Source organism: Mustela nivalis, assembly GCF_964662115.1.
Source record: "Mustela nivalis genome assembly, contig: HAP1_SCAFFOLD_2211, whole genome shotgun sequence".
In the NCBI taxonomy this organism is placed as follows: domain Eukaryota; kingdom Metazoa; phylum Chordata; class Mammalia; order Carnivora; family Mustelidae; genus Mustela; species Mustela nivalis.
Genome location: NW_028134454.1, coordinates 19,830 through 31,287, shown reverse-complemented (window position 1 = coordinate 31,287; position 11,458 = coordinate 19,830). Strand labels below are relative to the sequence as shown.

General features: G+C 63.2%; 1 protein-coding gene across 4 annotated transcripts; it reads left to right on the top strand.

Annotated features, from left to right (window-relative positions):
• The first annotated feature begins 2,614 nt into the window (after positions 1–2,614).
• HDGF (heparin binding growth factor) lies at positions 2,615–11,452 on the top strand. 4 transcript variants are annotated; one of them, XM_082751017.1, is made up of 6 exons: positions 2,615–2,927; positions 8,379–8,455; positions 8,569–8,707; positions 9,310–9,495; positions 9,739–9,968; positions 10,160–11,452. In XM_082751017.1, the coding sequence occupies exons 1-6, from the start codon at positions 2,841–2,843 to the stop codon at positions 10,164–10,166; spliced, it is 726 nt and encodes a 241-aa protein (XP_082607143.1). In that variant the 5' UTR covers positions 2,615–2,840; the 3' UTR covers positions 10,167–11,452. The 4 variants fall into 4 exon arrangements, with proteins under 4 accessions (XP_082607143.1, XP_082607144.1, XP_082607145.1 ...); XM_082751018.1 differs by lacking the exon at positions 2,615–2,927 and adding an exon at positions 3,027–3,237; XM_082751019.1 differs by lacking the exon at positions 2,615–2,927 and adding an exon at positions 3,222–3,321.
• The last annotated feature ends 6 nt before the right edge of the window (positions 11,453–11,458 follow it).

Here is an 11,458-nt window from a genome sequence, read left to right as displayed (position 1 = left end):
CCCTCCAGAGAGAGGCTTCAGAACCCTAGTGTGGGGTCTGCCCTCACAGTCTCCTCTGCAGCAGGGCCCCGAGTCCCCTGACTTCTGTCCTGATCCCCCTCCCACACACAAGTTGAACCAAACACCAGCATCCACAGAATGATTTCACGGACACATCTGTGAATTGGTTCCAAGCTGGGCTGGGAATCTGGGGGTCTGTGACCTGTGCGTTTTCCATCCCACTGCTCAAATGGGGGTCCAAAGCAGAAGGCCCACCTTGGGGCTTGTTGGAACGGCAGCCGCCCCCAACCATACTGAGCTAGATTCTGCTTTTCAGGAGGATTCCCAGATGACTCGTGGTTCCTGGGCCCATTTAAGCGTGCAGGGCAGTAAGTTCCAAGAGACTCCCAGGGGAGGTCGGCTCAGCCGCACCCCCCTACTCCCCCCCACCCCCGCCTGTAATTGAGCTTGGTGGTGCTGTTAGGGCCAGCTGTGAGGTGGTTGAGGATGTTATTGTAGGGAAAACTTGGATATTAAATTGCAACCAAAGGCGGGTGGGGGGTGGTGGTGGATTACTGCAACAAAGGGAATCCTGATAGTTTCTCTGCAGCCAGCATCTGCCGGTGGGTGGACTGGATGGCGGCCCGAGAGACTTGCAGAAGGGTTGGGAGGCCTTGCAGCTACCTGTTGGGACGCAGCGGTGCGGAGAGATGGGGCTCTTGGGGGCTGCACTAGATTGGAGAACAGTTTAGAACACGTTTGTTGCCTATCTCTAACACCGGCCTGGACACTTAAACGAAATATATTGGGGGACAGAATTTACTGAGACAGCCTTAGGAACCTGTGACAAGACTCTGCTAACAACAAGAACAGAGAAAAGGGCAGGATCACAACCACCACACAGTGACAACAGTTCATGCCGGAACGCCCTGCTGCTGCGCAACAACTGAAACCTGGGAGCTGTGTTGCAACAAGCTCTGAACTGAAACACATCTGCAAGTCTGCGGCTGAGGCCATGCCTGGCTCTTTCATTGCACCGGGAGTGTCCCTTTGCGACAGGAGCGCCTGTGGACAGGGCCAGAGGGATTCCTATTACAAGGGGGAACTATGCCGAGAGGCCACACTGTTATGAAAGCAAAACCCGTGAAATGCATTGCCGTAAGGACGGAACGCATACCAGCAGCCAGCTGGTTCGACCCTGCGCGGAGCAGGGTCAGTTAACACGGAGCAGCCATCCCATGCCTCCCAAGTCTGGGTCAGGAAGGGGGCTCAAGGAATTTCAAGGGGTCCCTGTTCTCAGGAGCGGGGTGTGGACCTGGGCCTTTGGCTACATCCTGGGCTTCCTTGCAGGAAGACTTTGCATATGCTTTGAAGTGCATCGGTTAGAAAAGCATGCATGCCTATTTTACCTATTCAAATCCAGAACATGCAGTTGCAAAATTTTAAGGATCTCAGAAGCGCTGTAAGAGATCCAAATGTCTTCTTTCTTTCTTTCTTTTTTTAATTTTTAAAAAAGATTTTATTTATTTGACAGAGATCATAAGTAGGCGGAGAGGCAGGCAGAGAGAGGGGGGAAAGCAAGCTCCCGGTTGAGCACGGACCCGGATGTGGGTCTCGATCCCAGGACCTTGAGATCATGACCTGAGCCGAAGTCACAGGCTTAACCCACTGAGCCACACAGGAGCCCCAAATATTTTATTTCTAAGAGACCATAGGTGCCTGGATTTCAGCAAATCCCAGAAGTAATTACTACAGTTCTGTTTGGCTTAATGGGAAAAGACCTGAGTTCAAGTTTTGGCTGCACCCCTTGTCATCCTAGAAGTCGGACTTTAACGGAATACGGAATCCAGCAGAATCCCTCATTCTCCGACGCCAGCTCCAAGTCACCACTTCTGTGAAGCCTTCCCAGATTCTGCCCCATTCCCCCTCTCCCTCCCCAGAGAGGCATTGTCCGGCTCCCCGGCCTTCACAGGGTGGTTTACTGGAGGTTTGGGGTTTATTGGCCTTGTGCGGTGCCCCCCCCCACCCCCGAGAACAGGGACCGTCTTTGCAGGCTCAGCGGTGGCGGAGCGCAGACCGCCTTTGCCAGGAAGTAGCGCCCAGAACGTGGCCGCTCTGTGCCACGAGCCCTCGGACACCTCCCGACTCCCAAAGTCGAGCCTCTCCCCTCCGCCGAGGCCGCTCGGACCCCCGGGCGTCTGCACGTCGGTGCCCCGCAAGCACTGGGGGACACGGAGGGGGCGGAGGGCAGGGAGAGCCCGCGCGCACACGGACTCCCGCGGCCGCGTCGGGCCCCGCGTGCGAGCGCCCGCCCCGGGCCAGGGGAGGGGCGCCAGGCCGCTCCGTCCAGCCGGGCGCCAGCTCCTCCCGGCGGGCGTGCGGGCGGGCGCCCCCCGACAGGCGCACACAAAGCCCGCTCGGCCAGCTCGGCGCTCGACTCCTCACGCCTGTGCCGCCGCGCGCCGCCGGGCGGCCCCGGGTTGGGCGTCGGGCCGCGGCAGGCCCGGGGCGTCGAGCGCCGCGCGCATCGAACCGGCGCGGGAGGGGGAGGGGAGCGGGGGAGGAGGGGGAGGGGGCCGGCGGGGGAGGAGGAAGAGGCCTCGCGCCGAGGAGGGAGCAATTGAATTTCAAACACAAACAACCGCACGAGCGCGCAGCACCGCGCCGCCGCAGCCGCGCCCGCCCCGTCCGAGCGGCGCGGGCGCACAGCCGTGGCCGCGCCGGAGCTGGGGCCGGGGGCCGCCATCGAGGCGGGGGCCGCGCGAGGGCCGGAGCGCAGCGGCGCCGCCACCGCCGCGCGCGCAAACTTGGGCTCACGCTCGCCGGCGCGGCGCGGAGCCCGGGGCGCCCGGAGCCCCGCCATGTCGCGCTCCAACCGGCAGAAGGAGTACAAGTGCGGGGACCTGGTGTTCGCCAAGATGAAGGGCTACCCGCACTGGCCGGCCCGGGTGAGCAGCGCGGCCCGCCGCCCCGGCCCCGGGCTGGGTTGCGTAACAGCCGGGAGGACGCGGGCGCCCCGCGCGGAGGGGCGCGGGCGGGGGGCGGCCGAGTCGCCGGCTCGCTGCGAGCGTGTCCGCGCCCCCCCCCCGCCGGTTACATAATGGTGGGGGCGGGGGGCCCCCCCGAGGCTGGCGGCGTGGGGCGCGCGGCCTGGGCTGGGGCCGTCGGGAACCCCTCCCGGGCGCCCGGGGACCCCCTTAGAGACCCCCGGTGTCGTCCCTAATCGCTGCCCCGGTCGGACCCCGCTCGCACCGAAAGGTAGCAGGAGGGTCCCCGCCGGGGAGGGCTGAGTGGAGGCGGAGTTCGCTGCTGGAAAACTTTGGTTCGGGGCGGCCGAGAGAGGTCTGAAGTTGGGAGGGTCGAGGAGTGTTTGGGGGCGGCGTAAGAGGGGATCTGCTTGGCTCGGAAGTTCTCCGCCAGGACCCCTCGCCCCGCAGCGCCACAAAAGTGTTCCTCCATATGCTGGCAACTCAGGCGGGGGTTGGGGGTGGCACGGCCCTGGGAGGCCGGGGGGTGCAGTCCAGGCTGCCTCTTCCTGGAGGCGGGGTGGGGGGGCCCGAGCGGCTGCTCCCCCTCGGATAGGATCCTCCCGCCACAACGGCCGGGTCTGCCATGTGGTTGAGTCAGCCCGCCAGTACGCGCCTCCCCACCCCAGCACCTGGCCAGGTGGGAGGGTGGGGCCCGAAAGCCCAACCTGGTGTGTGCATCAAGTTTCCCCTAAGGACTGGATGAGCTCAAATAAGGGGGGGGGGGAGTTGCTGGAGGAGGTCGGGGGTGTCACGGGTGGGGGGGGCAGTTGTCTCTGGCAACTTCAAAGTTGGTCTGAAGAGGCCTTTGGAACTGGGAGGGGGTGTGACTGTCCCCTAGAGGTAGGACTCAGGAGAACCGAATAGGAGGGCAGAGAGCAGTGGGCAGTTTCCAGGCCAGGGGGCGAAGAGCAGACGGGCCTCCAGGCTTCTGGTTCCTCTCCACGTGAGTCTGTGCCCTTAGGGTTGCAGACCCCACTGGAGCTGGGGAAAGTTGCCCCAGCCTCCGCTGGATCTAGTTCGGGTGGCCAGGCCAACTTTGGGGGCGACTTAGGCCCCTTCCTCACTCTGTACCCTCTTTTGAGCAGAATGTGTAATCTCGTGTCCCTTGAGCTCCTTGTTCCTTGAAACTTGTAGACGTCCAGCCTGTGAATGGAAGGAGAAGTGGGGCTCTCCCAGCTTTCAGGGCCTCCCAAGAGCCTGGGCCCTGGGGGGTGCTGGAAGCAGCCACCCAGCCCGCTGTGCCCATGGTGTGTGTGACGTGTGGACCGTGGTGTACTTTACCCAGCACCTCTGACCCGTCCGGCTTCTTGGCCCGGACGCCAAGGCCCTGTTGGGCCCGGCAGGAACTGAACCCAGGTCTTTACTGCTCCTACCTCCTGGGGTGGGACAAAGTCTGGAGGCTGGCCCAGGCCCCAGGGAGGGGTGCAGCTGGAATGTGGGTTGCGGGGAACCGGATCAGGGAAGAGAAGGGAGGGGGACACGGGCCCACATTGCACCCCATGAGGGAGAGCTTCAGGGTGAGGCTAGGTTGGGGATGTCCTCTGTCTTGTCTTCACTCTGGATCTCCAGGACAGAAGGTGGGGACAGGATGAGGCCTGGACCTTGGAGATAGAGTTTGGCTTGAGGAGGGCAGGTCAGACTGGATGGCAAGAAGGTGCCACCCTAAGCCTGTGTTCTGGCTTCTGTGACATCAGGGGAATGGTCCACCCAAGGCTTTTCCTCCCAGATGAATCCCCCTGGCACGTGGAGAGAACAGACCAGTCCGAGCCTCCTCCTCGTGCTGGGATGCTGCCTTAGCCCCCCGATGGACAGAGTCTGAAGGGGCCCTCATGGACAGCCCCACCTAATCTAAGAGACCGAATCCTCAGCCATGGCGAAGGGCCTGCTTCTGGGGAGGACAGGGCCTGCTTCTGGGGAGGACGGCTGACTGGGGATGAGGCAGGGAGAGGCCCAGCCAGAGGGGCCACGTGGTCGGCAAGACCTGCCTGGAGTGGAGGATGACTCCATCTTAACCTTCTCCATTCCCTCTTCCTCCTGCTTGACTTCTTGGGGGATCTCCAAGCACTTAGCAGTTAACCTCCAAGACTCAGGGATTTTTTTCCTCCCAGGTTCCTTCCTCCTCTCTGCTTCCTGTTTCACAATCCCAGAAAACCTGAGCAGCCAGAGGGCCTCACCCAGCTCACTCCCCCTGCCCCCTCCCCCCTCGGCTAGGCCCTACCTTCTCTTTTCTGTCACACTTTCCCAGCCCCAACTGTCTCCTGCCCCAGATTTTCTGGTTCCTGGGTCAGGTCGGGCCTGGCCCTGGGTGTGGTGGTCAGAACCCTGGCTGGCAGCCTGTGTGGGCTTAGCCTTCCCTGCTGCCTTCCTCCGTGTGGGCCAGCCGCCCTGGACTGGCCCTGGGCTCCGCTTGATCTGAGGCTGGGGAGTCACCTGCTTTCCGCACCTGGGAGCTTCAGCTCCCTTGGCAGACCTCAGGGTGGCCGTGGGCTCTGGGAGGCCACGAGTCATGTGCTCAGCTCGGTGTGATGCAGCGAGTGCCGAGGGCTGGGCCTGGAGTGGATGTACCTTCTGGATTCCCGGTGTGGCTGAGAAGCCTTAGAGCCCCAGCCCCTGTTGGCCAGTGTGTTGGGGGGGGTGCGGTGGGGTCCCCAGCCCGCCTCTGGCCCCACCCTGACCCACTTAGCCTTGAGTCACTTGTTCTGAGTCACAGCCTGGATATAAAGCCTGGGAGACGTATGTCTGTATTGGGGGTACAGGCCTCCCCTGAGACCTCATGTCCTCTATGTGGAGGAAGAACCGCCCTTTGCTTCAAAACTCAAGAAACGACGTTTTCTTTGTGGCTTCAAGGATGGAAGGGACTTTTCCCCGTGGGGGCGAGGGGCTGGGACCTGCATTAAATGGAAGGAGCACCCTCTCCTGGCACCTCCTGCACAGGAACCTGCCAGCCAAGGGGAGGCGGGAGTGGGCTTGGCCCTGTTGGGGTAGGTGCCCACCTGCCCAGGCCGCTGGCTGCGGGTCTTCCAGACCCACCCTTTATGTGGAGGGTCAGCAGGGCAGCTGTATCTGACTAGTCGTTCTGTTTTTAATTCCCATCCATTCTTTTGTTTCTCCTCCGCCCCTGCGGCTGGGCAGCTGGTGGCTTCCTGGGTCCCCCGTCACACTGCTGAGCTGCCTCTGACTTCGCTGCCCGTGGCCTCCCATGGCCCTTGCCTAGGAGCAGCCCTGCCCTGGCTGTGCTCCTTGGGAGAACTTCTGGCCCCTCCTTTCCTGAGCCTCAGTTTCTTATTTCGGCCCTCCAGCAGGTTGACACTGCGGCTCAGGTGTGACCACCAAGAATGCAGAGCGCAAGGTTCCCTGCTCTGCTCCCAGCCAGACCCTTTGCTCCCCAGCCCTGTCCCTTGTTTCTGGGGCTGAGATCCTAGAGAGGAGGCCTAGGCCTTCTGCTATTGTCCTGAGCCTTTCTCTGGGGACCTCTAAGCCTTGGAGGCTCCCATTTTGTTTTTTGCTTGCCTCCCTCTGAGAGGGGGTGGGGAGCTGGCTGGTCACAAGACCCAGGTGTCCCGGCCGGGAACCGACTCCTCCTGCGCCTGCACCCACGGGCTGGCTTCCTGAGAAGGGCCTGGGCCCTCCAGCCCCTAGCTGTGGTTTCAGGCTGCGGCCCGGGACCCAGGTGCCAGACTCCAGGCTCGGGGGTGGGGTGTGTTAGTGTCCCCTCCTCCCCAATCGGGAGAGAGGGCCTGGGGGGGAGGGGTGGTCACATTCCTGGTTGCTGAGTGGCCCTGGGGGCGGGGTGGGTTGTCATGGCGATGGGGATCCTGTTTGTGGGGGGGAACTGCGTGCCTTTCCACCCCCTGCTATCACACCCCAAGCTCTTGGTCATGGGGAGGGCCCAGTTGGTACTGGGCCTTCCTGAGGGGAGGAGCCGGACCTCTGTCCCCAGAGGCCACAGGGCAAGGGGGGAGGTGCCCAGGGACCTGAAGGCTCCATGCCTGGAGCAAGATGCCCCCCATTCAGGCCCAGGGCCCCACCCCTCTCCTGGGTGTGTCTCAGCTGGTTTCCAGCCCCCCAGCCTCAGCGGCCCAGGTCAGGCCCTGCGTCCCAGTCTCTGTTAATCACCGCCTTGGCCTGGCCGTCTGGGTCCTATCTGTGCCTGGGGCCCCAGTCAACATGGCCACCTGGCCTGTGTCCGGCGGGAAGCCAGGCTGCTGGGGCGCCTGCAAGTGTTGCTGGGAGTTGTAGTCCTCCCGCGCCTCCGCCTCCAGCTCAGCTTGGCCTGGGCTTCCAGGGCCTGGTCTGGGGAGGCTGGTGGGGCCGCTGCCTGTCCATTTCCCCCACCGCAGACCTCTGCACCTTCCTCGTGCCCGCGGGATGTGGGGGACCAGGGGGTCAAGTCAGAAGACCAACGCAGACCCTCACTAACCTCCCCTGTCATTTTGGGGGGCCTGTTTCCTCCTCTGTAAAACGAGTGTCTCACTAACCTCAAGAGTCTTTCAGAGTGCTCCCCAGAGGTCTGTGGCCTTGTCTTGGGGGGGTGTCAGGTGGGCAGCCCTTGGCCTTGCCCCTCCCCCTCCCCCAGAACTGGCTGTCTTTACCTGCTGCTCAGCTTCCTGCGGCAGATCTTTGAGCCTGTGCTAGGCCCCTAGCAGGGGGTACAGACCGGCTCTCAGGTCTCAGGGCAGGTGCAAGGCTGAGTCCGCATGGGCCGTGCTCAGATACTCCTGCGAGTGACCGCGACCCTGGCGCTCTGAAGGAGAGGGGCTGCGCCTTCTGTGAGGGGAAGGCTCCCCAGGACTGAGTGAGTGTGGGAGGCCAGAGGCCAGCGTCTGTCTGGGGAGGAGGGCCCGCACCTGAGGGCTGGACTGCGGGCCAGTCCTTACCACCAGACGGCTTAAGTGCCTTGACAGGCTCCATTTTACAGATGAGGTAACTGAGGTTGGGGACGTTGACTGTGTTGCCCCAGGTCTTCCAAGTATATTGGTGGCAGCGTGGGGATTTGGACCTTGGTGCCCGGGAGGAGGCGATTGGGTGGGCCCTCCGGTGAGCCGACGGCACGAAGGGCTCGAGGCAGCACCTGCATGGTGGGCACAGTGGCTTGTAGGCGGGCAGTAGCCCAGCGAGCTCGAGGGGACAGGTGGCCCTGATTGGGCTGGGCTGTCGGGCCCACGGAGCAGGTCCTGGCTCCAGGCTTCCACGGGGCTTCTTGTCTGACTCTGAACAAAGTCCTGCTGCTTGAAAGGGTTTAAACACCATCTCGGGGATCTCCCGGGCCCGTCTCAGTCTGATTTTACACAAATGTGTCTTGGAGGCCGGCCTCAGCCCCAGACTTGACCTCAGGACTCCACTCACTGGCTTCTCTCATCTTGCTCCCAGATCGACGAGATGCCGGAGGCCGCCGTGAAATCCACAGCCAACAAGTACCAAGTCTTTTTTTTCGGGACCCATGAGACGTGAGTGAGGGGCTGGAGGTGGGGCGGTCAGCGGCTGATCTGGCGCCCCTCCCGCTGGGGCTGCGCAGCTCACCAGCCAGGGCTCCAGAGCACAGTCTCCCCTCTCTCCCCAGGGCATTCCTGGGCCCCAAAGACCTCTTCCCGTACGAGGAGTCCAAGGAGAAGTTCGGCAAGCCCAACAAGAGGAAAGGCTTCAGCGAGGGGCTGTGGGAGATTGAGAACAACCCCACTGTCAAGGCCTCCGGCTACCAGGTGAGCGGCTGTCCACCCCAGAGACCCCCTGGGAAGCAGGTGTGGCCACTGGCTCCGGAGCCCACAGGACCGGAAATGCTTAGCCTGCAGGAGTGGGGGTAGGGGTGGGGGTGGGGGAGGCCCTGCAGGAGGGGTTGGGGTCAGGGGGTGGGGTGCGTGGCGTGGGGAGGCAAGGACAAGACAGGCGGTAAGTGGGGACAGCCCTTTACGGGGCCTAGTGTGAGAGTAGGACTCGGCCTGAACTCTTTCCGCAAAGGCTTCCAGGAGGAGGTGCTCCTGAGCCGGGCAGGATGAGGCGGGAGGGTGGGGGGCGGGGGTTGGCGGGGAAAGGGTCCCAGCTCCCTTTCGGGGGAAGTTGACCCGAGGTTTTGCCTCCTGCTCCAGCCCTCCCCCCTCCTGCACAGAGCCCTGCCTGCCCGGCCAGTGGGTTTAGCCCGGGGCTAATCCGACAGAGGTGGGTCTCAAATCACTCGTGAGACTGGGCACCTGGGGGCGGGCGGGGGCGAGGTGGGAGAAGGAAGGAGTGAGTGGCCGCGGGCGGGTCCGGGGAGGGGCCCCCTGGGCCCCGCTGGTGCCACTCAGGCCCTCCCGTCTCCGCGCAGTCCGCCCCGAAGAAGAGCGCTGTGGCCGAGCCCGAGCCCGAGCCCGAAGCCGCAGAGGGGTACGGCGACAAGAAGGGGAGCGCCGAGGGCAGCAGTGACGAGGAGGGGAAGCTGGTCATCGACGAGCCCGCCAAGGAGAAGAATGAGAAGGGGGCGCTGAAGAGGAGAGCAGAGGACACGCTGGAGGTGACGGGCGCCACCTGGACCGCAGAGGGGCTGGGCCGGCAGGGCCACTTCAGGGACATCCTGATCTGGGGGAGACCAGCTCCTAGTCTGGGGTCCCTAGACCCTTCAGCTGGCAGAGGGCTGGGGAAGCGGACAGGGGGTGTGCCCAGGAAGGAGCCTCTCTGGGAGCGGGGGGCTCTGCTAGGGGGCTGGGGTCCTCCCTCTCTGGCCTCAGTGGGCCTCATCTCTGCCAATCCTCCCTAGGACTCCCCTAAACGTCCCAAGGAGGCAGAAGACCCTGAAGGGGAGGAGAAGGAAGTAGCCCCCTTGGAGGGTGAAAGGCCCCTCCCTGTGGAGGTGGAGAACAGCACCCCCTCGGAGCCCAGCTCTGGCCGGGGCCCTCCTCAAGAGGAGGAGGAGGAAGAGGAGGAGGAGGAGGAGGAAGAGGCTGCCAAGGAAGATGCCGAGGCCCCAGGCATCAGAGATCATGAGAGGTGAGGGAGCCCCCTGCCCTGAGGCAGCTGGGCTTGGGGGGGCCCGGCCACCCCTGGAGAGGAGGAGGAGGAGGAGGGCCTGCGGCGGAGGCAGGGTGGGCTCCTGGCTCCCCCAGGATGCTGGCCCTGGCTGGGTGTGGCCAGCAGAAGGCCACGCGATAACCCTTCTCCCCTCCAACCCTCCCCCGCAGCCTGTAGCCACCAATGTTTCAAGAGGAGCCCCTGCCCCGTTCCTGCTGCTGTCTGGGTGCTACTGGGGAAACTGGCCATGGCCTGCAAACTGGGAACCCCTCCCCCCACCCCCCTGCTCTCCTCTTCCACTTACTCCCCCCGCTCCAAGCCCAGCCTCTGGAGACTGACCTGATGGGGCAGGCCACCTGGCCCTCACCTCCATGTCCCCAACACCCTGTGATCTGATCTGAGTCAGGGCCCTGTCTTCTGCTTCATGGGCTGAGATGCGACCATTGCGTCCCTGCCTGCCTGGAGCTGTTTCTGAGGGTATCCTGTGGGGGCCTGGACTGGCTGTTCCCACCTCCTGACACCCTCCCCACCCCCCTCCCCAGCATTCTGGACCTCTGGGTTAGCTGGGATCAGAGGTAGGAGTGGAAAGGCTGGAGAAGAGACAGCAGGGTCGGCTTCTGGGCCTGAGAAGGGCCGTCTGCAAGCTGGGGAGGAGGGTGGGCAGGAGGGTGGTGTCTTGGTGCACTCCTGTCCCTTCCTCCCACACCTATTATCCCAGCTGCCTAGATTCGGGGAAAGTGGGACAGCTTGTGGGGGAGGGGCTCCCCTCCATAAATCCTTGATGATTGACAACACCCTTCCTTTTGGTGACCCCAGGAGTTCTGGGAGTTGTAGCTGGTCATCAAAAGATTGGGGCCTCCTGAGTCTGGCAGGGTCGGCCCCACCCAGCGAGGGGGGGTAGTGCTGAGGAGTATCTGTCCCCCCCCTTGTTCTCTGCCCTGGGGAGACCCCTAGCCCTGTTCCCTCCCCACGTGCTCAAGGCCAGCCTACAGTCATATATGTCACCCAGACATAAAGGAAAAGACACATTTTTTAGGAAATGTTTTTAATAAAAGAAAATTACAAAAAAAATTGTAAAGACCCCCTCCCTTCGTGTGCCCCCTCCCCCTCCCGCCCTCCCCCACTGCTGCCCCCACTCCCGAAGTGCACCGGGAGGCTCCCCTTCTGTTTGGGGTCTGACCTCTCTTCTGTAGCTGGGGCTCTGGTGTTCCTTCTCTTGTCACGGCCCGTTCCCGCCCCCGCCCGGTCTCCGCGTGTCCCCAGATCCGGACCCCACTGAGAGGACAGGGAACCAAGTGCCCTCGCCCAGCCTCGCGCGCGGTCTCCCTGCCTCTCTCCGGTCTCCTGTGTGCCCTCGCCCTCTCCCCCGGGCTCTGATGAAAACTCGCTGCCTGTAGCTTTGGGAGTGTAGCTCCGAGAGTAGCCGGTTTCAGTTCTAGGACAATAAAACCCGTTGATTCCTAGCTCGG

Bases quoted from the DNA above. Each gene is read 5' to 3' on its own strand.
- HDGF (XM_082751017.1), top strand. From the start codon at position 2,841: ATGTCGCGCTCCAACCGGCAGAAGGAGTACAAGTGCGGGGACCTGGTG. The intron at 2,928-8,378 runs GTGAGCAGCGCG...TCTTGCTCCCAG, and splicing joins ACCCGCACTGGCCGGCCCGG to ATCGACGAGATGCCGGAGGC. The intron at 9,496-9,738 runs GTGACGGGCGCC...AATCCTCCCTAG, and splicing joins GAGCAGAGGACACGCTGGAG to GACTCCCCTAAACGTCCCAA.